This window comes from Staurois parvus, unplaced genomic scaffold, assembly GCF_062004578.1.
Source record: "Staurois parvus isolate SC_StPar_1 unplaced genomic scaffold, SC_StPar_1.0 ptg000715l, whole genome shotgun sequence".
NCBI classification, from domain to species: domain Eukaryota; kingdom Metazoa; phylum Chordata; class Amphibia; order Anura; family Ranidae; genus Staurois; species Staurois parvus.
This window is the reverse complement of record NW_028318511.1, coordinates 492110-518288: the sequence shown is the minus strand read 5'-3', so window position 1 is coordinate 518288 and position 26179 is coordinate 492110. Positions and strand designations below refer to the sequence as shown.

The window sequence follows — 26179 nt, the reverse complement described above, 5'->3', positions numbered from 1 at the left end:
CAGCCAGTCTCCAGACCCTAATCTGATTGAAAATCTGTGGAGGAGCTGAAAGTTAGAGTTGCCAAACGTCAGCCTCCAAACCTTAATGACTTATAGAGGATCTGCCAAGAGGAGTGGGCCAAAATCCCTCCTGAGATGTGTGCAAACCTGGTGGCCAACTACAGGAAACGTCTGACCTCTGTGATTGCCAGCAAGGGATTTGCCACCAAGTACTAAGTCATGTTTTGTGAAGGGGATCAAATACTTATTTCCCTCATTAACATGCAAATCAGTGCATAATTTGTTAGACAAAAAGCATTTTTACTTGCACATGATTAGATGATGGAGGGTGCAGAACTTCTCATTTGCTAAGCTCTGGAGCAACTGCACTTGTAGAGTGCCTTTTAGTAAATCAACCTCTTTGTATCTAATTGTGTCATGGCAACCTACTGTCATATTATAAATGTCTATCGGGATCTTGTGTGAATATGAACTGTTTCTGTAATGAGTGTTTGAGACAGTCATCTGTGTCATTGGTCTTATGATATCACTGGGTCTCTTTCAATACAGATAACTATTTCAGTGAAGCAAGCTGCCTCTCTCAAGGCTATGGACAGTGGAGGGACATCAGACCCATATGTTATAGTGTATCTAACGAATGATACCCGTAAGAAAAATGAAACCAAAGTGTATCGTAAGACACTGAATCCTTCCTTCAATGAGACCTTCACCTTCAAGGTATGTGAGATATCACTGACAATACCAAACAGGTTGTTGAACACAAAATTTTGCAGATCAGATCTGAAGCAAGAGATGTTTAGTAAAATACTCTTAGCACCTTCTCGCCTGGCCAATTGTAAAATGACTGCCGTGTGGGATCCATATTTATCATATGACGTCCTCCCAGGATCGCGCCTCAAGCGTGCCCCATGGGCCGTATTCCAGTGCAATCTACAACACAGCCAATGACTGATCACTACACTGGCCTGCTGCCAGTGTCATGTGATTGCTGTGACCAATCAGAGCAGATCACATGGCAGTTATAAACAACGAATGGCCATGCCATCCATTGCTTAGAACTGTGCTGCTAGCTGTGATTGGTCACAGTGATCACATGGTACAGACGGTGCCAATCGCAGCCCATCTGTGCCATGTTATCAGCTGTGGCCAATCACTGCAGATCACAACAATAACTTCTGAATGGATCTGTTTCATTCAGTAATATTGGTTGTTTATACCTGTGAAATTCACTGGTATAAGCAATCATAATGTGTAAAACAAAAATCCTGATCACTTGCCCAGAGTAGTATAATGTGGTAATATTGTATTGCTCTGGTCTTGGTAGTAAAAAAAAATTGTAAAAAAAATGAAAAAAAGTTATACAAAATTTGAAAAAGTATTTTTTTTTTTTGTACATACTGTCACCAGTCAGTCCCTGATTACCGCCAAACCAGGTATATAATGATGCTGTACTGCATTGGTGACAGTATGTAATTGTAGCACCCTCTTAGTGCAGCTAGGGGGAGCTAGACCCTAATGGTTAGTCAGGAGCTGGTTAGCAGCTCAGGTGTGATAGCCAGAAGGATCAAATTCTGGTCAGGACTGAGAGACTCTGGAATTTCCCCCTGCTCTGAGGCTTTGGGAGGAGGGCATTGGAGGCAGTGGGTGGATCTAAGGAGTGGCTGGCTGCACTCTTAAGGGACCTCAACCATTCCCCAACAGAAGGCTTGACAAGGGGCTGGGACTCCCTTAAAAGTGTGGGAGCCTGCTCAGTGTGAGGAGTGGTGTTGTGGAGAAAGGAGAGTGGAGTAGAAAGATGTGAGGCTGGAGGAGGCTACCAGGAGGCCTAGTGGGATGGGGCCTCCCTGCGAGTCTGGAGCTGGAGAGGAGGTAAACTCAGTACTTATTGGCCCCCTGAGAGAAGACCACCTGTGTGGTAGGAATGGAGCAGCCCAGCTGATAGGACTGGTAGCAGCAGCCAACCTGCAAGCGGTACACCTGCACCCCCTGGGCATATAGGGGAAGGAGCACTCTGGTGGGAAAACCGATTAGCTCCCTACTAGTCACTGTTCACTTCAATTAAAGGAACAGGAGCCTGATCCCATGCTCAGGAAGAAAGTCTCCAGATTCTTGGAAGAAAAGGAGTTCATCTGGAGTCTGGGGTGGTACAACTAGGAGATGCTGGCTAGCACTCCACTAGAGACTGTGTTACTGAAGAAAAGGAGTTTGTGAATAGTTCAGGAAGTTGTCCTCCGGTATCAATTCCCTTGGGCATCCTATACACCCTTTACCCTATCCAAGTTCTAATCCCCTCAATAAAATAACAAAACCAATGCTCAAGGACTGATTTCCACCTCCAGATAAAAGCTTGTATGGAAAAAGCTGAATGACTGGGTGTGCAGGACTATAGGGGGACCCAAATTCATCAGCAATCCCTAAGGGAGTAGTGCTATATAATAATAAAAAAAAATTAAGCAGGCATAATAATTTCTTCATCTTCCACAAAATTATGACAAAAAAAATGACAACCTAAAAAAATTAATTATGCTTAAATACCTCAGACTGTCTACTTTCTGAAAAGTGGTCATCTGGGGGCTATATGTACTGTCCTGGTGTTTTCGGATCTCAAGAAATTAGATAGGCCATCAATATATCAGGATTTATCGATTTTTAGATATATACCATAGTTTGTGGACTCTGTAACTTTCCTACCAGCTAAATAATAAACACTGATTTGGATTATTTTCACCAAAAAAATGTAGCAGAATATATTTATGGCCTACATTTTTGTAGAAAGATTATTTATTTGCAAAATGTTATAACAGAAAGGAAGAAATATATTATTTTTCAAAATTTTCAGTCTTTTTTCTTTTATACCGCAAAAAAATAAAAAACTCAGTGGTGATTAAATACCATCAAAACAAGTTTTTGTGCGAAAGAAATTATACAAATTTCATATGGGTACCCATGGTTGCAGGAAAGAAAATCACTCCGTCTAAAGCAGGGGTCTGCAACCTTTAAGACATAAAGAGCCACTTGGACCCGTTTCCGAGAGGGAAAAAAAGACTGGGAGCCGCAAAACCATTGCAACATTTAAAACAAATCCGACACTGCATATATTGCAAAAAGCGCTCTGGTCATGAAGGGGGTTTAAGGGCCCAGTAAGCAAAGGGTTAATCAGGGCCACAGTGTATCGTCATAATCACAATCATAGCCTTAGGTCAGTGGTGGGCAACCTTTTTTTTCAACTGAGCCAAATCTCGCCAAAACCACGATTGAAATTTATTTTGAGAGCCACATTTTTAAAACTGAAAATACATCCCCCATATAGTAATTCATCCCCCATAGTAATTCATCCCCCATAGTAATTCATCCCCCATATAGTAATACATCCCCCATATAGTAATTCATCCCCCATAGTAATTCATCCCCCATAGTAACTCATCCCGCATATAGTAATTCATCCCCCATAGTAATTCATCCCCCATATAGTAATTCATCCCCCATAGTAATTCATCCCCCATAGTAATTCATCCCCCTTATAGTAATTCATCCCCCATATAGTAATTCATCTCCCATAGTAATTCATCCCCCATATAGTAATTCATCCCCCATAGTAATTCATCCCCCACATAGTAATTCACCCCCCATAGTAATTAATCCCCCATATAGTAATTCATCCCCCATAGTAATTCATCCCCCATATAGTAATTCATCCCCCCTATAGTAATTCATCCCCCCTATAGTAATTCATTCCCCATATTGTGTCAATTCACTTACCTTTGCTCCGCGCGTTCCTCTCGCCGTGTTCCTGCGCTGTTCCGGTCTTCAGGGCGGACTGTGAGAGGAGAGGAGTTCGTCACGCTGCCCCGCCTACATCCTGACAGCCAATGTTTGCCACGCTCCGCGGGCCGGATTAAAAGGTCCGCCGGGCCGTAGTTTGCCCATTGCTGGGCTAGCTGCAGAGTCCTGACTTTTGGGGCAGCCGCCCGAGAGGAGGGAGGGGAGCGGGCGCCCGGCACACAGAAGAGCCGCATTAAAATGTGTAAAGAGCCGCGGCTTGCCGACCACTGAGCTACGGCAACCCTATTGCCTGTCACCTGGTGGGCAGTGTGCTCCGGAGCCGCAGCAAAGGTGAAAAAGGGCCGCATGCGGCTCTGGAGCCGTGGGTTGCCGACACTCGGTCTATAGTCAGCTTTATTTCCCGTAGCAGCAGCTGAAGGGCCATGAGGTATGCTGAGGCTTTTGTCTTGTTCCACTGTTGCAGGAACTGCCCGATTATGGGATCTTTAGACACAATTTTTTTTACAGATTTTAACAAAATGTAATATATTGCACACTCCGCTCCTCACAAGACCTCCTTCTCTCTAGTTCCCTGGTCTCCTCCTCCCATGCCCGCCTCCAGGACTTCTCCAGGGTGTCACCCATCCTCTGGAACTCCCTGCCCCAACCCATCAGATTATCACCTACTCTCCTCTCCTTTAGGCGCACCCTGAAAACCCATCTCTTCAGGGAAGCCTACCCCACCCCCTGCTAACTTGCCGACCTCCTCCACTCTTCCTACCACTCCATCCCCCACAGCTATCTCCTCCTGTGCCACCATCCCCTCCCTCATAGATTGTAAGCTCGAAAGAGCAGGGCCCTCAATCCCCTCATGTTTTGCATTGTATTGGTATTGTTCTGTCACATGTTCTGTCCCCCTTTGTAATGTACAGCGCTGAGCGAACTATTGGCGCTTTATAAATACTGTATAATAATAATAATATTGCAGCTTTTCAGTCCGTAAATTAGGTGGCTGCATTAGTTTACAACTTTGTGACCTACAACCTGCCCATAATGCATCTGTCTATGGAGAAGCAACAATGTCATCCTAGGCTGCTCTCCTTATATGGACTAAATACCTCCACCTTTCCTCATCTTCTTACTTACAGGGGAGATGTTCTGTAGTCCATAGAAGATGCACGGAAGTTACAAGGAGATTGGATTTCTTACAAGATCATGAGTTTTCTGTATTTGCAGAAAATGCTCATAGCTTGAAAAAAGAAAATTAATACAGTCACCATATCTAAGGACTGGAATGCCGCAGTGTATTATATTTTTGTTTTTGGGTTAAAACTTACTTGCAGTACAGATACACTGTTTACTTCTGCAATAGACTAATACACATGGCGAAACTTGAAAAAAATTACATTTTCAAGATTTACATAAGGAATTTCAGATAAGATCGTACAGGGGAATTTCATTTAGGCATTTCCTGATCTTTTTTGGCAAGAGACAATTTGATGTATACTCAAGCATTTACAAACAAAAGATAACTTTTACATTTACAGATAGATGAAAGGTGGAATGAAGGAAGTGCCCATACATTCTATCCAGTTTATTTTTTGAGTCAGATTTCCATTTCCTGGAGTATATTCTATTTTGTAATGTAGGATGACAGATGTACTATTCCCTGCAATGCAGAAGTGAGATCTCACTTATAGTTATGTGTGTGAGTACATCGAATTTTAATGTACACCTGTCAGTCTTAAACATGCTAAACTGGCTACCTGGATTAAAACACAAGACACCAACAGGTATCTGCACTTATCTTCAGATATCATCACAACTTCCCAGGGGGGGCCTGCAGCATTCTAGTATGCAAATATGCACTTCCTGCAAAATCAATAGCTGGCTCAGCAGTTGGGGGTCCCAGGCAGGGCCGTGGATAAGGGGGTACCACCAGTCCTTTTGTACGGGGCCCAGGCCAGCAGGGGGGCCCAAGCAGCTGGGTGAATCAGATGTGGGTAGGGAGTGTTATCGGCACAGTGTGTGTGTGGGTGTGGGGGGGCAATTACTGGAACTGATACCCTGTATGGCTCTCTCTGCAGCATCTCAAAGCTGGATTCTTCTCCTCCCCCTGAGAGAGCCATACAGGGGATCGGTTACAGTAATTGCTCCCCCCCCCACCCACCATGCCGATCACCCTGCCTGTGCACATCTGATTCACCCAGATGCCTGGGCCCCCGCAGTGCCGGCTTTCCTCCTCTCCTCCCGACCAGCAGCTGCAAGCAAACAATAGTATCCTTCAGGATGGAAAGTGGGGGGAAGGGTCTGATAAATATGTCACATTAACCAGCCCCTTCCTTTCCTGAATTGATGCAATGAGTGATCACTTACTGTGTCCATTCATAACTGAAGTTTTTTTTTTTTTTTGAAAGGGGCCCTGTCAGGTTGGATGTATGGGGGCCCGGGGTTTCTAACAGCAGCCCTGGTTCCAGGCACTTATCATTATTGAAGACACATGGAAAAACGTTTAGACACTGCATTTTATCCACAAAGCGTGTTTTAGCAACTGCACTTTATAGCACAGGCTTTTCTCATACGTTTGTTACTGTAAAGAATGGCAGTTAAGTCATCAGTGCTATATACAGTAGGTAATCTTTTTGCTCCCATTTTTTTTACTGAGCTTTAACATATCTGTCGTATCTACTAGGAAATGTTTGTTTATAGACAGAGTGGATCGGTGTACAGTGTCTAAAGTTAAATGCAGCTTACTGTGTTCAGGTTGTGGGCGGGGCCTACTTGACCTGCACGTGGGGGGTACCTCTTCTCCTGAACGCACTCACCAATGCTCGGGACCAGGTGGGGCCACATTCATATAAAAATCAATATGAAGGCGGAACTCCTGCTTAGAGGTGAGCAGCTCACCACGTGCAGCTGTATAACCACCAGTAAGTTCACTTTTTTGTACGAAACTGTCCCATATTGCTGTACACTTCATCTTTCAGAATGTAACATTTAGGAGGGGCACCACTAAGCCTGTGCCCCAGTCCAGCATTTCTCTGCCATCTCACTCCCAGTGACAGAATGAGATCCCACCTTGCACTATGCGCCCAGCTCATGCATCAACTTGAGTAACTTCCTTGCTCTCCTCACTACATGAGACCTTATCACCCATGCCTGGCAACACTCCTTGCTGTCTGGCTGCTATTACATTCCCATCAGTTCAAGGTTACCCATACCAACTACAGTTGCAAGAAAAAGTATGTGAACCCCTTGGGATTACGTGGAGTTTTGCATGAATTGGGCATAAAATGTGCTCGGAACGTCATAGTGTTGTGTGTTCTTCCCAAACAACTCAATCTTGGTTTCATCTGTCCACAGTATATTTTGCCAGTAGTGCTGTGGAACATCCAGGTGCTCTTTTGGAAACTTCAAACGTGCTGCAATATTCTTTTTGGACAGCAATGGCTTCCTCCGTGGTGTCCTCCCATGTACTCCATTCTTGTTTAATGTTTTCCTTATTGTAGATGTGTCAACAAAAATGTTAGCATGTGCCAGATATTTCTGTAGGTCTTTAGCTGACACTCTGGGATTCTTCTTTACCTCATGCAGCATTCTGCGCTGTGCTCTTGCAGTCATTTTTACAGGACGACCTCGCATAGGGAGAGTAGCAACAGTGCTAAACTTTCTCCATTTGTAGACAGTCTGTCTTACCATGGACACATGAACATCAAGGCTTTTGGAGATACTTTTGTAACCCTTTCCAGCTTCATGCAAGTCAACAATTCTTGATCGTAGGTCTTCTGAGAGCTCTTTTCTGCGAGGCATGGTTCACATCAGACAGTGCTTCTTGAAACCAGTAAACCCAAAACAGGTGTGTGTTTTTTAAGGGCAGGACAGCTGTCAGCAACACATCCAATATCATCACACTGATTGGAGTCAAGGTTGGCTCACTCCTGGCTCCAATTAGCTCTGGGAGAAGTCATTAAGCTAGGGCCTCACATACTTTTTCCTCCCTGCACTGTGAATGTTTACATGTTATGTGCAATTAAACCATGGCAACATCTAATGTTTGGGTAGTATTATGTTCAGCAGACTGTGTTCTTCTATTGTTGTGACTTAGATGACGTTCAGAGCACATTTTATGCCCAATTCATGCAAAACTCCACGTAATCCCAAGGGGTTCACATACTTTTTCTTGCAACTGTACATTCCTTTTGCCAACTCCTCTGTTGAGTTAAGCTTTCGTGATGGCCTTCCGTACTTTCCTCTTCACCCCCGTCTTTGTTTACAGACCCTATTCTTCAATACACCATGCACCACCATGCACCCCTTCCAATAACATCAGACCAGGCTTTTGAACGTTTAACAACTTTACTAAAAAACACTGCAATAATATTCCAAAGTGCACATCAGTCCCACCATGACTAGCTAGTACCAGGCTGTCCAGGCATACCTTTCCAGGTAGTAGTCCATATTTGAAAGAGTCATTATAGATAGATTCCTGGGCGGGGTGCTAGCAGGTTGCTTGTGGTTACATCTTCTCTGCTGGACTTCTTTTTCCCAGCAGTGCCTTCCTGCTATTCATATCAATCACAGGGTGGAGGGCAGTACCAAGAGAAGGCATAGGCTCAGAATTAACCCTTCCCCACCTGCACAACCCAGAATCTCTATTTAACAGTAGCACATTTGTAGGCACCTGCCTACAAGGTAGATGGGTTGATTTACTAAAGGAGCAGGGAATCTTCACACAATAATTAGTGAATATACACTTCAATTATGCAATCGTGCAGACGAAATAAGCAAGCAAAAATTAGCTTTTTACCTGATTGGATAATTGAGTGCATATTTACACAAATTATTGTTTGAAAATTCTCTGCTCTTTAAGTAAATCAACCCAACTGTCATGATGGCTTGTTCTAGCAGCATGCAGATTTCTAAATGGTGTATATTGTTACTGTATGGGAACAGAAAGTATAGGTAGCCAGTGATAGGAAAATATGAAAACTAGAAGCCAAGTGATGGAAACCAGATGTGCCCTTAAATTATTATTATACAATATTTCTATAGCGCCAACAGATACCCTAAACAATTACCTCTTCGACATTGCAAACCTTTTCAGTTATCGAACCAACATAATGTCATGTACTGTACATATGACAGATGTGTAGCTGGAGGCATGAAATTGCTTTAGTAAAGATGTTAGCATGGAACTGTAAGATGCTGATGAAACTAGTTGTTCTGGGCAGCACAGAGGGTGTGAGACAATGGTTTTCTCTTTATATAGCCTGTTGGGCAAGGGTCTGTTAGGTTGGGAGCATCTAAAAAGAAAACACCATCTTTGGACTACAGGGGACAGGCTCTGTAAATATCAGGTAGCTTCTCTCTCTCTCTCTGGGGTTGCAGTATATAAGATCCATGTCCAGATTCTGGTGTGACACCCTCAGTCCTAACCCTCTATGCAAGCTTAAAAGGTTTTTGTTTTTTTAATTTGGTTTGCAAATAATTTATCAGTACAATACAGAGTTTCTTACCTTTCAATTTAAAGTGGAGTTCCACTCACCCTGTTAAAAATAAAAGTCAGCAGCTACACAAACTGCCACTTACCTGTCCCTTGGTCCGGCGGTGTGTGTCCCGCAGCCCGTTTCATTGGCCGTCCTGTATTCCAGGATTCCAGCATCTTCAGTGTGGGCACCCTGCTGTGACAGCTTGCATCTTCACAGCCGGGTACCCACTGCACATGCGTGAGTAGCGCTGTGCTTCATGAATGGTCCTTTAGTCTTCTGGGACCTGTCTCGTGTCCCAAAAGACTACAGGGAGGGAGGGAGGACACCTTCCGATCACCTAGGCGATTGGACCGGAAGTGGGAGCAGGTACCTGTCAAATTCGAGTACCCGCTCTCCCCCCCCCCCAAGAGGTGCCAATCCTTAATGAGAAGTGGGGGAGCAGTCCTTAAAGTGGAACTTCCCCTTTTGAGTGGAGCTCTGCTTTAATACCATCTTGAAGTAATTTGCAAAAGATTAAGGTGCCAACTCTTGCATGATTTAGATTTTATATAAGCACCTTAAAGGAGTCCCCACTTTTTTTTAATGCACAGCAGTAGGCAGGTTGCTTGAGCTTAGCATCTTCCAGACTAAAAAGAACTTTGGAAGCTGTGTCCAAAAACTGGCAGGCAGTGAAAAAAAGACTAGTCATTAGTATTGCCTGTGATCCCCCTGCAGCTAAACTTTGCCTATTATTGACATTTACTGCCTTGTTCTGCACTTTGTCTCTGTGTGGAGGTGGCCATCTTGGTAGAGACAGGGCTTTTGCTGTCAGAACCTCAGAAATGGAAAATGGTGGGAAGCTTAGTAGTGGCATCACTAAGGTGTCCGTTTATGAACCAGCGGTAATAGATTGCTGCTCAGTTCTCTGGCATTCTTGGAGAACACAGTTTTCCTGTGAATGCAGTTTATGAAGCAGTTCTCCGAACGAAGGGAGAACGATCTCCAAACGCTGGAGAATGGTCTACAAACTCTGGAAAACGGCTGATTTTACTATAATCTCGTGAGATTACAGTAAAAGATCAGTTTACTAAGCAGAGGTAAATTATCTCTGCTTAGTTTGCTGTCCCTCCAATTCTCCAGCTCTGGGCTGGAGAATCTGGAGGGAGAACACAGATCTCCAGTGAAGGGCTGTCATGATCTCCTGAGTGTCATAAACTGTGAATGACCAGAGAATAGCTGAGATCCGTTGAATCGCAGCTATTCTCTGTGTCATAAATGGACAACTAAATCTCAAACCACATCTCCTGTGACTAGCACCCACAGGGAAGAGTACCTTAGATCTCATCTCATGCTGTAAATAGGAGGCTGCAGGTAAAGGAATGCCTAGGCACCTTTACATACCAGGAAGTACACTGCTTTTTTTTTTTTTGAGGAATTCCCAACAAATGATACATTTACAATACGGTGCATCCAGAAAGTATTCACAGCACTTAACTTTTGCCACATTTTGTTGTTACAGCTTTATTCCAAAATGGATTCAATTAATTTTTTTCCTCAACATTCTACAAACAATACCCCATAATGACAATGTGAAAGAAGTTCGTTTTGAAATCTTTTCAATTTATTAAAAATAAAAAATGAAAAAAACCACATAAGTATTCACAGTCTTTGATATGACACTCAAAATCGAGCTCTGGTTGTGTCATTTGATATGTGTTCACTATTAGTCACTATTCATGTTATATCACCCAACGCTGACCACTCAGTGTCACGAATACCATCACCACAGTTATCAGTATTTTCATTATTTCTATATTAATAACTCATGAAATCTCGCACTTTAGACTGATAGTGCTGATCAGAGCTCCTCACTGTGTCTGCCTTTCAATATTGCTGCTATTTGTTCTATTACTGCTTCTACTCACCTTATTAGTTATTCATGTATATGTACATGTTTTAGAAGTATTTCATTTGATTCATTCATTACTTTAGCGCTGCACCTTTTATATTACATAGACAGACAGACCACTGTCATTTTTTCTATTTATAATCTCTTTAGCTATGACCAAACTGACCACATTTTCAATCCAGTGTTGCATGAAAACATTATACGGATTGCATAATAAATTGCAAAATAATTCAGTCATATGAGATCACAAGACAGTGCTGAACACACATTCACAGAATTTGCTGCAATAAGTGACTGATGCCGAAACTAGTGAACCTTATTGCAAATTAATAGCAAAATTGAAGACAAAACTGAGAAATCAGATGCAAGCAAAAGTGCTGCCAAATATTCTTTAGCCTCAAGTGCTTCTTACCTTTCAAGCATGTTTGCCATGAAAACATCAGTGAATGTCAAGCGTGGGGCAAAATGTTTATTTTCTGCTCTTGTGAGCAGTTAGTTAGCAAAATAAAATATTGTCTTTAGAGATAAGTGAACTGATTTGGAGGTTTTAGCTGGAGGATACAGTGCATCCAGAAAGTATTCACAGTGCTTAACTTTTTGTTATGTTACAGCCTTATTCCAAAATGGATTAAATTCATTTTTTTCCTCAACATTCTACAAACAATACCTCATAATGAAAACGTGAAAGAAGTTTGTTTTGAAATCTTTGCAATTTATTAAAAATAAAAAACAAAAAAAACACATGTACATAAGTATTCACAGCCTTTGGCATGACACTCAAAATCGAGCTCTGGTGCATCCTGTTCCCACTGATCATCCTTGAGATGTTTCCATAACTTTGTCCACCTGTGGGAAATGCAGTTGATTGGACATGATCAGGAAAGGCATAAACCTGTCTATATAAGGTCCCACAGTTAACCGTGCATGTCAGAGCACAAACCAAGCCATGAAGTCCGTAGACCTCCGAGATTTTATCAAGGCACTGATCTGGGGAAGGGTACATAAACATTTCTGCAGCATTGAAGGTCCTAATGAGCACAGAGGCCTCCATCATCCATAAATAGAAGAGGTTTGGAACCACCAGGAATCTTCCTAGAGCGGGCCGCCTGGCCAAAATGAGCGATCGAGGGAGAAGGGCCTTAGTTAGGGAGGTAACCAAATACCCGATGGTCACTTTGAAAGAGCTCCAGCATTTCTCAGAGAGAAGAACCTTCCAGAAGAACAACCATCTCTGCAGCACTCCACCAATCAGGCCTGTATGGTAGGGTGGCCAGACAGAAGCCACTCCTCAGTAAAAGGCAAATAAAAGCCCGCCTGGAGTTTGCCAAAAGGCACCTGAGGGACTCTCAGACCATGAGAAACAAAACTCTCTGGTCTGATGAAACAAAGATTGAACTCTTTGGCCTGAATGGCAAGTGTCATGCGTGGAGGAAACCAGGCACCACTCACCATCTGGCCAATATCATCCCCACAGTGAAGCATGGTGGTGGCAGCATCATGCTGTGGGGATGTTTTTCAGCAGCAGGAACTGGGAGACTAGTCAGGATCGAAGGAAAGATGAATGCAGCAATGTACAGAGACATCCTTGATGAAAACCAGTTCCACAGTGCTCTGGACCTTAGACTGGGGCGATGGTTCATCTTTCAACAGGACAATGACCCTAAGCACACAGCCCACATAACAAAGGAGTGGCTACAGGCCAACTGTGTGAATGTCCTGGAGTGGCCCAGCCAGAGCCCAGACTTGAACCCAAATGAACATCTACGGAGAGATCTGAAAATGGCTGTACACCGACACTCCCAATCCAACCTGATGGAGCTTGAGAGGTACTGCAAAGAAGAGTGGGAGAAATTGGCCAAAAATAGGTATTCCAAGCTTGTAGCATCATACTCAAAACGACTTGAGGCTGTAATTGGTGCTAAAGGGGCTTCAACAAAGTATTAAGCAAAGGCTGTGAATACTTATGTACATGTGGGTTTTTTCATTTATTATTTATAATTAATTGCAAAGATTTCAAAACTAACTTCCTTTGCGTTTTCATTATGGGGATTGTTTGTAGAATGTTGAGGAACAAAATGAATTTAATCCATTTTGGAATAAGGCTGTAACATAACAAAATTTGGCAAAAGTTAAGCGCTGTGAATACTTTCTGGATGCACTGTACTATACTGTATATGTGCTCCAAATTGGGAGACTCTCAAAATTATAGTTATAAATTACGTACACTAGGGTGCCATGACGTGGGCACTGCAGCTTATGCATATTTTTGCAAATGTGTGCAAACTAAACCTTGTTTTTAATGTGAACTGTTAGTCAGGGCCAATTCAGTTTGTTGTAGGCTGGCTGGTAAGTGAGCTGGGAATTATTGTTTGTTTTTTTGACATGTGTTGCCCATCCATATGCTCCTTGCTGCAATGGCTAGTTATACATTAGGGTGGTTGCCCTGTGTTTGTATACATCATGTATAGAGAGCACATTACAGTGTTAGGACTCAGCACATGTATAAATGCATCTTGACTTATTTCTTTTGGATGGTCAAGTCTACCAAAATATTAGCAATAAGAAAATGGTCATTGGGCTGAATCATCCAAAGACCTTTTCTATCTCTTGGGTACAATCTTGACTCTACTGGTATGCTTGCAATCCATCACAAATGGTCTACCCACTGCAATTTACATGCATTTTATAACATAGAGAATGCAGAATGAGAAGTGAGATTCTCTAATATGCATGTCTCTTATGGGGACAGATAGAAGCTCCATCATGTGGAGTTATAAAACCAGGTATATCAGACAATGTCTACCATAACTGAAAAAATAAACATTTGCAACATTATGGGGGAGATATACTAAAACTGGAGTCCAGAGAATATGGTGAAGCTGTTCATAGTAACCAATCAGCTTTTAAAATCAGCTTGCTCAAGTAGCTGATTGGTTACTATGCATAGCTTCACCAGATTCTCTGTGCTCCAGGTTTAGTAAATCTCCCCCATGATGTCAGAGGACAACTTGCTTGGTTGTGGATTAGAGTTGTTGTTGCTGTGAATAAATACACCTACATGATAACTGCAATGCAATTTTGCCTACATGTGTCTCAAGCCTCTCTATGTAGGAGCACCTGCCAGTTATTTTAGTAGTGGGCATTACTGTGATAATACAGCTTTTTAACAAGTAGATGTGTTACCTGAGAAATATATGCTGTCTTTCAAAGAATGGAATAATGCAGTAAATAAATTCAAAAAGTAAAAACATTAATACAATAAAATATACAGTACTGTATATTAACTATATGAAAACAGCATTTAGTAAAGCAGTTTAAAAAAAACAATGATGAGCTGCAAAGTGCAGTCAGTTCTATTAACCAGATTTTAAAAATGAACAATGTTAGAAGCAAGAAAGAGAACTGCTGACTGCTTACAATGGGTTATTGTTGTTTGACTTAGAAGCTAACTTCACGTTTAAAATAAATAAATAAATAAATGCACATGATTTTTTTTACAGGAGCCTGAAAAACTTTGCACCCACAATCAGTGGTGTGAGGGTGCAGTGTCAGGCTCCTGCACACTCTTCCTCCAGCTTTCTGCCTGTATCTCTGTATGGGCTTTCAGTTAGAAAGCTGGAGAAAGAGTAAATGGAGTACGAGCACGCTGCACAGCCGCACCAATTTTATATGTGACAGCAGCTGCGAGCTGCGGAGTAGAGGAACCCATGGTCATGGGGAACTCGGGGGGGGGGGGGGGGGCGGGTGGTGGTAAAAGACGGTAGTGCGTAGGAACACATCTAAATACGGATGTATTGTGTATATGTAAGCCAGTTATACAATGCCTAAGACTGGAGTGAGCTATACAATAGTAGATTATTGAATGAAAATTCATACAAAAATGTGTACGAAAATTGTATGTTTAATGGCTGGATGAATGCCGTTTTTAAAAGTAGTTCAAAATGTTGTTTGTTTTTAACATTTAATTTCGGAATGAATGAAAACTATACAGTCAGGTCCATAAATATTGGGACATCGACACAATTCTAACATTTTTGGCTCTATACACCACCACAATGGATTTGAAATGAAACGAACAAGATGTGCTTTAACTGCAGACTGTCAGCTTTAATTTGAGGGTATTTACATCCAAATCAGGTGAACGGTGTAGGAGTTACAACAGTTTGCATATGTGCCTCCCACTTGTTAAGAGACCAAAAGTAATGGGACAGAATAATAATCATAAATCAAACTTTCACTTTTTAATACTTGGTTGCAAATCCTTTGCAGTCAATTACAGCCTGAAGTCTGGAACGCATAGACATCACCAGACGCTGGGTTTCATCCCTGGTGATGCTCTGCCAGGCCTCTACTGCAACTGTCTTCAGTTCCTGCTTGTTCTTGGGGCATTTTCCCTTCAGTTTTGTCTTCAGCAAGTGAAATGCATGCTCAATCGGATTCAGGACAGGTGATTGATTTGGCCATTGCATAACATTCCACTTCTTTCCCTTAAAAAACTCTTTGGTTGCTTTTGCAGTATGCTTTGGGTCATTGTCCATCTGCACTGTGAAGCGGCGTCCAATGAGTTCTGAAGCATTTGGCTGAATATGAGCAGATAATATTGCCCGAAACACTTCAGAATTCATCCTGCTGCTTTTGTCAGCAGTCACATCATCAATAAATACAAGAGAACCAGTTCCATTGGCAGCCATACATGCCCACGCCATGACACTACCACCACCATGCTTCACTGATGAGGTGGTATGCTTAGGATCATGAGCAGTTCCTTTCCTTCTCCATACTCTTCTCTTCCCATCACTCTGGTACAAGTTGATCTTGGTCTCATCTGTCCATAGGATGTTGTTCCAGAACTGTGAAGGCTTTTTTAGATGTCGTTTGGCAAACTCTAATCTGGCCTTCCTGTTTTTGAGGCTCACCACTGGTTTACATCTTGTGGTGAACCCTCTGTATTCACTCTGGTGAAGTCTTCTCTTGATTGTTGACTTTGACACACATACACCTACCTCCTGGAGAGTGTTCTTGATCTGGCCAACTGTTGTGAAGGGTGTTTTCTTCACCAGGGAAAGAATTCTTTGGTCATCCACCACAGTTGTTTTCTGGTCTTCCGGGTCTTTTGGTGTTGCTGAGCTCACCAGTGCGTTCCTTCTTTTTAAGAATGTTCCAAACTGTTGTTTTGGCCACGCCAAATGTTTTTGCTATCTCTCTGATGGGTTTGTTTTGTTTTTTCAGCCTAATGATGGCTTGCTTCACTGATAGTGACAGCTCTTTGGATGTCATCTTGAGAGTTGACAGCAACAGATTCCAAATGCAAATAGCACACGTGAAATGAACTCTGGACCTTTTATCTGCTCATTGTAATTGGGATAATGAGGGAATGACACATACCTGGCCATGGAACAGCTGAGAAGACAATTGTCCCATTACTTTTGGTCCCTTACCAAGTGGGACGCACATATGCAAACTGTTGTAATTTCTACACCGTTCACCTGATTTGGATGTAAATACCCTCAAATTAAAGTCGACAGTCTGCAGTTAAAGCACATCTTGTTAGTTTCATTTCAGATCCATTGTGGTGGTGTATAGAGCCAAAAATGTTAGAATTGTGTCGATGTCCCAATATTTATGGACCTGACTGTATATACTGTTTGAAATTTGTCTGAGAAAATAAAATTTCCTTCCTGCTTCTTTGAATTTTCTTGTCAGAGTGGTTGAAAGCAAACGTCAATTTCACCCAGCTAATGATTAGAAAGTCTAAGGAACGTTCTTACAAGCAGAATTTCATCTGAAATTTTTTGTTTTGTCTATCCAGCTTTACATAACCCTTGGTTCACACCTAAGCATTTTCCGCAGCATTTCGCAGAATCGCAGTACAGTCCATTTAACATGATTTCCTATGGGACATGTTCACATCTGTGCGTTTTCACCTGGTGCGTTTTTTGGAAAGGGTCAGGGACTTTTTTTGAATGCAAAAAGTTGCGATTTTGGTTCTAAAGACTTCAATGGAAACGCTGCAGAAAAGCATGTATTACGCTTTTGCTGCGTTTTGCGTTTTAAATCCGCTTAGCAACAAAACATTATTTTTTAAAGATAGAGGAAAAAAAATGCATCAAAAAAGCAGGTGCAAAAACACAAAATGCAATGCAGAAACGGTTCAAACGCAACCTGCATAGGTGTGAACCTAGCTGTAGTGATCTGCACAAACTCTTTACTTCTAGAAATACGATGGCTTTCACTGACACTGCCAAACATTTTTTCTTCTCCAGCTTCTCCAGTCAGAAATAGCAGAGACAGAAGTGGTGATGCAGGTCTTCGACTTCAACCGTTTTTCAAAACATGAAGTGATTGGGGAGGTGCGCCTAGCAGTGCGGGACATCAATTTGAAAGATGTTATTGAAGAATGGAAAGAGCTGCAAGCTGCAGGAGATTCAGATGTAAGGACAAGTGCACCAATGTTGTACTGGGAATTATAGGGTCATCTAAACATTTCCATTATCACACTTTTATCTTTTGCAGTATGAAAAACTTGGAGAGATTTGCTTCTCTTTAAAATACATCCCTGTGTCATCAAAACTTGTTGTGGTCATTCTTGAGGGAAGAAAACTTAAGAAAATGGACAACGATGGATTCTCAGGTGAATTTCCACTAAAGGACAATTTGGGTTCTGTATCTTATTCAGGACAGCCATCAGAAATTTTGGGGCCCTTTACACAGCTTTAGGCCTGGGCCCCACCGAGCCTGACGACCAACATTCCCCAGGGTTCGCACACTGACCGTCCCACCAAATCTGTTCACTGGCCAGGGGTGTCCACATGTTGCTACCGTAGCAGGAATTCTACACCCTGTCACACCTAACAGTTGTAGCGCCTGCCAAGCGTAATCTATTCAAGTGAATGGGGCTAATCTGCAACTGTGTGCAATGCATGCAGTTGCAGGGCGCTGTGGGATCCAAATGGTTAAAGAAGGCAGTGAGGAGGCAATAAAATGCCTCCTCACACCTGCTTTAACCCCTTGGTTGCTGTACTTACAAAGTTGCAGGGCGTTTGCAAAGGAGCCCTATTCATTTGAATGGGTTACACTTGGCAGGCGCTACACCTATTAAGTGTGACAGGGTGTAGAATTCTTGCTGCGGCTGCGACATCTGTGTGGTTGGGGAGGGGGTAAAAATAGGGCTCAGCTTTAGGGTTTTACTGCCACTAAACTGTAAATGTAAACAAGTCCTTACTGTCCTGAGCCCCATAGTTGCATTTTAGGGGACTCCTGGGATGAGGACAGAGAAGGGACCACTGGGATAAGGGAAGATAGGTACCCATGGGCAGAGGGGAGAAAGGGGGCCCCTGGGATGAGGGGAGAAAGGGGGGCCCCTGGGATGAGGGGATCCCAGGGATGAAGGCAGAAAGGGGGGCCCTTGGGATGAGGTGAGAAAGGGGGGTCCCTGGGATGAGGACAGAGGGGAACCCATGGGATGAAGACAGATAGGGGCCCCTGGGATGAGGACAGAGGGGGATTCCTGGGATAGAGACAGAGAAGGGTGCCTGGGATAGGGACAGAGAGTGACACTGTAGGATGAGGGAAAAAGAGTGGCCCATGGGATGAGGACAGATAGGCAACCTTCTGTCATGTCCCTTTCCCACTGCCCCTCTGTGACAGGCGGCATCTCTTTGGTTTGGGGTAGAGGGGGGTAAGGCAATATGTGCTGGGGGTGCTGTGGGAGGGGAAAGGACTTGTGCTAGTGGGCGGTTGGATTTGAAGTTCCAAAGCACCCCCAGCACAAATCCTCTTACTTCCATCTCACATCATTCCTCCATTTTTGCATCCTTGTTAACCGCCCCTCTTCCCTGTTACTGTGTCTCCCTCCTCTATATCCATCCATAGGCTATACACAGACTTCACTCACAATGCAAGGTCCCTCCTCCATGTATAGATGAGAACATCAGAGCCAAGGAGTGGGAGAATGATCCTCCCTGATGTGTGCAGCCTGTCATTGGGGAGAGTTGCTGGTGTTGGCTGCCACAGAGGGACAATCACCGAGTGTGTGACCTGCAAGAGATGCAGGGCAGGTGCCCACAATAGAGCGCCCCTGTCAGGCCAGTTACCAGAGCCCAGTGCCAGAACTTGTTCTGTCACTGAGCTCAGGGATTCTGCACAGGTCCGTCGGGACAGAAGTACTGCATACTGGGAGACTCTCATGGGGCCACCTGCGGTTCTGGTTGGGGCCTGGGCCCAGGCCCCCTACATCTGTATGGGTTGTCCCCCCCCCCCCGATGGTGGACCTTACTTTATTTTACATTCAGTTTAATCTGAGATAATTGTGTACAAATAGAACTTTCTACACAAAAGGAAAACTACATATCCAATAGTTTTGCCTTTCTGGTTTTATGATACAAACTTTTTTTTTGTTTCATACAAAAACAGTTGGCTAGTTTTAGAGGACATGTACTGAGAAGATATGACAGCTAACAATGCTATCCTCTTCATCAGAAAATTTCTCGGCTGTCATACTGATTTTTTGGCTTCATTGCTCTACCAAGTCATTATCCCAACAAAGGTATGCAGATTAGGAGTTGTGATCTGAATCTGATTCTCCTGATTGGCATACTTGTCCTGGATTAGTGACTTAGATAATCACTAGTATTTTCAGGAGGAGGTCAGCAATGGCAATCCACATATTCCTCTCTTCACAGGTTTCCTTTAACCCTCTTAGCATTAGGGGGCAATTTACTAAAACTGGAGAATGCTAAATCTGGGGCAACTCTGCATAGTAGCCAATCAGCTTCTAACTTCAGCTTGTTCAATTAAGCTTTCACAATAAAATCTGGAAGCTGATTGGTTTCTATGCAGAGCTGCCCCAGATTTTGCACTCTCCTGTTTTAGTAATCTCCCCCTGACCCTAGGTTCACATCTGTGCGGGTGGTGCCGCTGCAGATCCGCACGAAAACCTGTGCGGCACCACCCGCACAGAAAAATGCGGACCCGTGGGCGGGTGCCATTAGTTATAATGGCACTCCAACCGCACTGGAAAACGCAACTGTACTGGGAACCGAGTTTCCCATGCGGGCTGCATTTTCCAAAGAAGTGCAGGGACTTCTTCCCTGCGTGTCACGGGCACGGGAGTCCATTCAAATGAATGGGCTCTCGTGCCGCATGGCCGCATATATGTGAACCGGGGGGTGTATGTTTTAGTATATGTGTTTTTTTCTGATGAAACTTGGTTCTAGGATGCAGTTGCCCCTATTTCAGAAAACAGCAAAATGTGCATAATTGAGCCGAGATCATAACCAGCCAGAGCTCAGCTTTTAGCAGTTTATTGTACGAAATAGTCTCTCACCAAAGGATCAACTGAATTGTTCCTGACATGCATGCAGATCAATGTATCTAAAGGATGCGGACCTATCAGGATATAAAGTAATTTGCCCAAATTTTTTGGACAACTTTCACACCTATATGGACCTATTAGACATGTCATTCCAAAACCATTGGTATTAGTATGGAGTCCCTCTCCACCTTTGTGGGCATAACAGCCTTGGTGTATGCTGTACCATTAACAGCACCCTTCACTGTAAACATTGTAAGACAATCATTTGGAAGGTTGTCTGTGTATCTTTGGCCATACAGTGTATAAAATCCAATTGAATGTGAACATGCCCAATAATTTGTAATGCATTAGGGTTGATTTACTAAATAGACTGTTCTATTTGCAAGGGGATTTTTTTTCTTAGCATAGTTAATGCAGTGAAGATCTGCTGACTTTCATCATTCAATCATGTCCAAGCAAAAATACTATTTTTAAAATGTTCCTTACTTGTAATTGAGTATTCTTTGCAAAGTGAATTTTCACGATCTTCACTAAGCTAAGTATACATCTTATTTTCCTTTAGTCAATCAACCCTAAAGGATCCAACAAATTTACGATCCTGATTTTCTCTGTATTGGATTAGTAGTCATGCAATCAGTTAGCTTTACTGCCGTACCCCGATTTGCCTGCACAGTTCTTGATTTGCTAGTCCCTTAGCAGACTACCAATTGACCCATCTAGATTTTTGACTGTTGCTATTAATTAATAACATGCATGCTATTCCTGATAAGACCACATTGGTAATGATATATATTTAGTATTTATTTTATCAACAAACTGAACTTTTTTGCCCCCACAGACCCATACGTGAAGGTGCAGCTGGCTCTGAATAAGAAAAAATGGAAGAGAAAAAAGACTAAGGTAAAGAAGAATACATTAAATCCATACTTCAATGAGGAATTCACCTTTGATGTGACACTGGAGCAAATTAAGGTCAGAATGGCATACTCATATTACATATTTATCTGCAAAAAAAATGTGCATTTATTATTTTTTGTCAAAAGGTGAACCTATCCTACCACTTGACCTCCGGAAGATTTACCCCCCTCCATGACCATTCCATTTTTTGCGATACAGCGCTGCTTTAATTTAACTGACAATTGCACTGTCATGCAACTAAATTTATGCAATGCAATTAAATTTACCGTATTTTTCGCTCCATAAGACGCACCTGACCATAAGGCGCACCTAGGTTTTAGAGGCAGAAAACAGAAAAAAAAATTCTGAACTAATGGACTGCAGACATAGTACAGATGACCAGAGACTGCGGACACAGTACAGGAGATGACCAGAGACTGCGGACATAGTACAGGAGATGACCAGAGACTGCGGACACAGTACAGGAGATGACCAGAGACTGCGGACACAGTACAGGAGATGACCAGAAACTGCGGACACAGTACAGGAGATGACCAGAGACTGCGGACACAGTACAAGAGATGACCAGAGACTGCGGACTCAGTACAGGAGATGACCAGAGACTGCGGACACAGTACAGGAGATGACCAGAGACTGCGGACACAGCACAGGGGATGACCAGAGACTGCGGACACAGTACAGGGGATGACCAGAGACTGCGGACATAGTACAGTGGATGACCAGAGACTGCGGACATAGTACAGGGATGACCAGAGACTGCGGACATAGTACAGTGGATGACCAGAGACTGCGGACAGTACAGGAGATGACCAGAGACTGCGGACACGGTACAGGAGATGACTGCTGACCTTTGGGGAGGGAGGGGGAGCGGGTACCTGAATTTGACAGGTACCCACTCTTACTTCCGCGGAGTTCTTCTTTGATCTTACCTGTTCCTCTATCCAGCCGCGCGCTGTCTACCCGGCTTCTGTAGTGTGGGCGCTCGGCGGACAGCCGGATGCCCAGTGCGCATGAGCGAGAATCACTGAGCTTTGTGATTGGTCCGGCGGCTTCTGGGATCTGTCATGTGTCCCAGGTACCGCCTTACCATTCACAAAGAGCACCGCTTCTTGCGCATGCGCACTTGGCACCTGGCTGTCACGCACACTACAGAAGCCGGGAAGACAGCGCGCCGTGAAGACAGCGCGCCGCTGGATAGAGGAACAGGTAAAGTCCCACTGCAGAGCTGAGCGGCCGGCCCGGTATTTTGACACGGCGGTGGAAATACCGGACCGGCCGCTCCATATTCGCTCCATAAGATGCACTGACATTTTCCCCCCTTTTTTGGGGGGAAAAAAGTGCGTCTTATGGAGCGAAAAATACGGTATGTAATATTTTTTCCCACAAATAGAGCTTTCTTTTGGTATTTGATCACCTCTGGGTTTTTAATTTTTTGCACAATAAACAAAAAACACTGACATTTAAGAAAAATAACAATACTTTTTACTTTCTGCAATAAGACATATCCAAGTAAAAAATAAACAAAAATCAAATCTCTTCATAAATTTAAGCCAAAATGTATTCTGCTACATATAAAAAAAAAATCCCAATAAGCGTATATTGATTGGTTTGTGCAAAAGTTGTAGCATCTACAAATGGCGGTATATATACTGGAATTTTTTTTATACTAGTAATGGCGGTGATCAGCGAGTTATAGTGGGACTGCGATATTGCGGCGGACAGTCTGACACTTCGTGGGAACCAGTCACAATAATACAGTGATCAGTGCTAAAAATATACACTGTTATTGTATTAATGACACTATCAGGGAAGGGGTTAAACATCTAGGATGATCAAAGGGTTAATTGTGTGCCTAGCCAGTGTTTTTGGGTACTGTGTGTGCTGATTTTGCAAGGCAATCTGCTAGATTTTGTTCCCTGAAAAAAATCTAGCAGATCGCCACTGACAGAACACAGCTTAGCCTTGTTTACATAGGCAGAGCTATGTTCTGTCAGTCTTCTCGGTGATCAACAGGTGCTGGTGCTCATCCATTGGCTGGCACCTGTTGATCGACTTCTGCTGTGTCCAATCACAGCAGAATCAGTGCTCCAGAGGTAGGCGTGTGCCCCCCTGTGGCAGAAGTGTAAAATCACATTTATATATGTGATTTGCACAGAACATCTGCCCTGTAGCGTAAATCTGCTATAGGGCAGATGGCAAATGGTTAAAATGTTACTAAAGGCTCAGATTTAGTTTTAAAAAATAATAGTGGTTTTACACAAAGCAGCCCCGATCCTCCTCTTCTCGGGTCCTCCGCTGGCGCTCTTCGCCCCTTCCGCCTGTTGAGTTCAAGCTGCTTGCAATGGGGGAACCCAGGCAGGTGTGCTCCCGAGCTGCTGCTCTGCGTGTCCATTAACACACAGAGCCGTGGCTTGGCCCTCTCCCTCTCTCTCATCTCATTGGCTCAGTGGCTGTGATTGACAATGGCTTCCGCTGCTGTCACAGACAAGGAGGGAGAGTCCCAGGAGAGCCGAGGCTCTCATGCACATCGCTGGATCACGATCGGGCTCAGGTAAGTCTTGGGGGGGGTTCTGCACAGAGAAGTTTTTTTAACTTCATGCATAGCATGCATGAAGGTAAAAAAGCTTGAGCCTTTACAACCACTTTACTTTATATAATAACTTCAATGTTATACACTCTATACTGCACAATTAACTAGGATGGCAAATCCTTTTTATGTACATATAACAATTTTCTTCTCTCCCTCAGAATGTGGATCTCATCATCTCAGTGTGGGACCATGATAAAGTCAATAAAAATGAGCAGATTGGAAAGATATTTTTAGGCTGCCGAGCCTCGGGAAATGCTTTGCGACACTGGTCAGACATGCTTGCACATCCTCGAAGACCCATAGCACAGTGGCACAATCTTCAGGCAGCAGAAGAGGTTGACAAAACGCTGGCACTAAAATCTCATTTAAAACTGCCTATTCCAGGGAGATAGAGCTTGTATCTTGAGGTTCCTGAGTCAGGGTCGCCATGAAAAAATATCAGGGTTACCTGCAACCTAAAATCTGGGCCCCTTTTGTTACTGTTTTGCATATGGTGATTACTGTAGCTTATTATGTTGTAATATGTGTGTAGCAAAATTAAGTCTACACTTGTTCAGCCATACAGCATATAATATAAAGCAGAACCCACCCCACTGGATCATGTGTCTTAGTACACTCTTGATCTGATATCAGCCAGTTTGCAGTATGATGCCCCTTTTAATCCTTGGTAAACGTTTTGCAAAAGGGTACTTTTTTTCCTCACCTTCCTAAAAGAGAAGGAAAACTGCCTTTGCACAGATTTTGGTGCCCATTGCTTTTCTCAAACGTCCAATGGCCACAGCAAGACAGGTCACTCCCATGTCCAGCAGGACTGTTTCTTTACTTCCTTGATAGACATTGTGTAGCAGAAGCCACTTCAATCCCAACTAGTTACTTTGCGCCAGAACTCTCTTTCAACGCCCTTCCAGTCAATTCTCTCTTTCCAGTGTTCCTCGTGGGTGTTTCTGCAATAAAACTGTTTTTTCTGGTCATAGTACAAGCAGGATCCTTGACCCTAATCACCTGGCTGGTTTGTATCTAAACTTTTTCCTGCCTTGCTACAGTGAAGTCACCTATCTCTTGTGGGAGGGATAAAGTATCTCTTCTTTGTAGTTTATACCAGAACATACTGTATCTTAGACATCTGGGTAAATGAATACAAGGAGCCTTTGGCAGGGATACACCGGCCACCCCTTGCCCATTCCAAAAAGTTTCAGCAACAACATTCTATCATCCTCACATCTATTCTTCATGAATTTATCCAGAGTGGCAACTCCATGGTTAAAATGGATAGTTATGCAATCATAACTTATTTCCCTGTTTAAAATATTAACCGGAGTAAACCTGGTATAAGATGCTTCTCTACCAAAAAGTGCACATTTACCCCATTGAGCTAGAATGAATGGCGGCCCTATCATGAACCTTTTATTATACCAAAACATATTAGCTGTTTCTTTATATGTCTCATCTTGCACAAAGTCTGTCTGATATATATATATTTTTTTTTCTGTACATTCATAAATTATATCCGTACAAAATGCAAGTCATGCCATGTCGGCAAATGTTTACAAGTTGGGAAACAGAATGAAGTAAAATATGTTCTATGAGCATTGAAAGAACAATATAAAATATATTTCAAACTTTTGTTCGGAATAAACCAAGATTGAACTTTCCCAATTGTGTAGTGTTAATCTTAATGTTTGTATGTATAACTCTAAAATAATGAAGAATATGTTAGAGAAATAACGTTTCTAACAAATGTTGGAATCATTTTAAATCAAGACCAAAAGATGCCAAAATATGTAATCTGTGATATAGTCCATATATTTTAAAGATGGGGGTTGAATTATAAAAACTTGAGAAAAAATAGAAATAAAAATGTATTTGTTGCCAGTAGCACCCGAATGTATCATCTTTCATGGAGAACTAAACAAAAATTATGATTTGCTGTTATAAGCATTTACTTTACCTAGTTGCATTGTATAGGTGCACCTCGGTTTACAAACGCCTTGGTTAATATAATTTTCGGTTTACGAATGAAATCCATTGAAAATAATGCCTCGGTTTACAATTTTGAGGGGAACTCCCACGCCAAAATTAAAAAACAAATGGCGTGGGGGTCCCTCCCAAAATCCATACCAGACCCCTATCCGAGCATGCAGCCCGGCAGATCAGGAAAGGGGGGGGGAGACGAACGAGCGCCCCCCCCTCCCCTCCTGCACCATACCAGGCCACATGCC

The 26179-nt window shown here is 43.0% G+C and overlaps 1 protein-coding gene across 2 annotated transcripts in view; it reads left to right on the top strand.

Annotated features, from left to right (window-relative positions):
- LOC149445605 (synaptotagmin-1-like) overlaps nucleotides 1-25612 on the top strand; it is a 90678-nt gene extending 65066 nt beyond the window's left edge. For both annotated transcript variants that reach the window (XM_089653519.1, XM_089653520.1), the window contains exons 5-9: nucleotides 550-717; nucleotides 17403-17570; nucleotides 17653-17770; nucleotides 21291-21424; nucleotides 24119-25612. In XM_089653519.1, coding sequence (XP_089509645.1) covers nucleotides 550-717; nucleotides 17403-17570; nucleotides 17653-17770; nucleotides 21291-21424; nucleotides 24119-24352 — 822 coding nt within the window. In that variant the 3' untranslated portion in view covers nucleotides 24353-25612. The remainder of the gene's footprint in view (nucleotides 1-549; nucleotides 718-17402; nucleotides 17571-17652; nucleotides 17771-21290; nucleotides 21425-24118) is intronic.
- The last annotated feature ends 567 nt before the right edge of the window (nucleotides 25613-26179 follow it).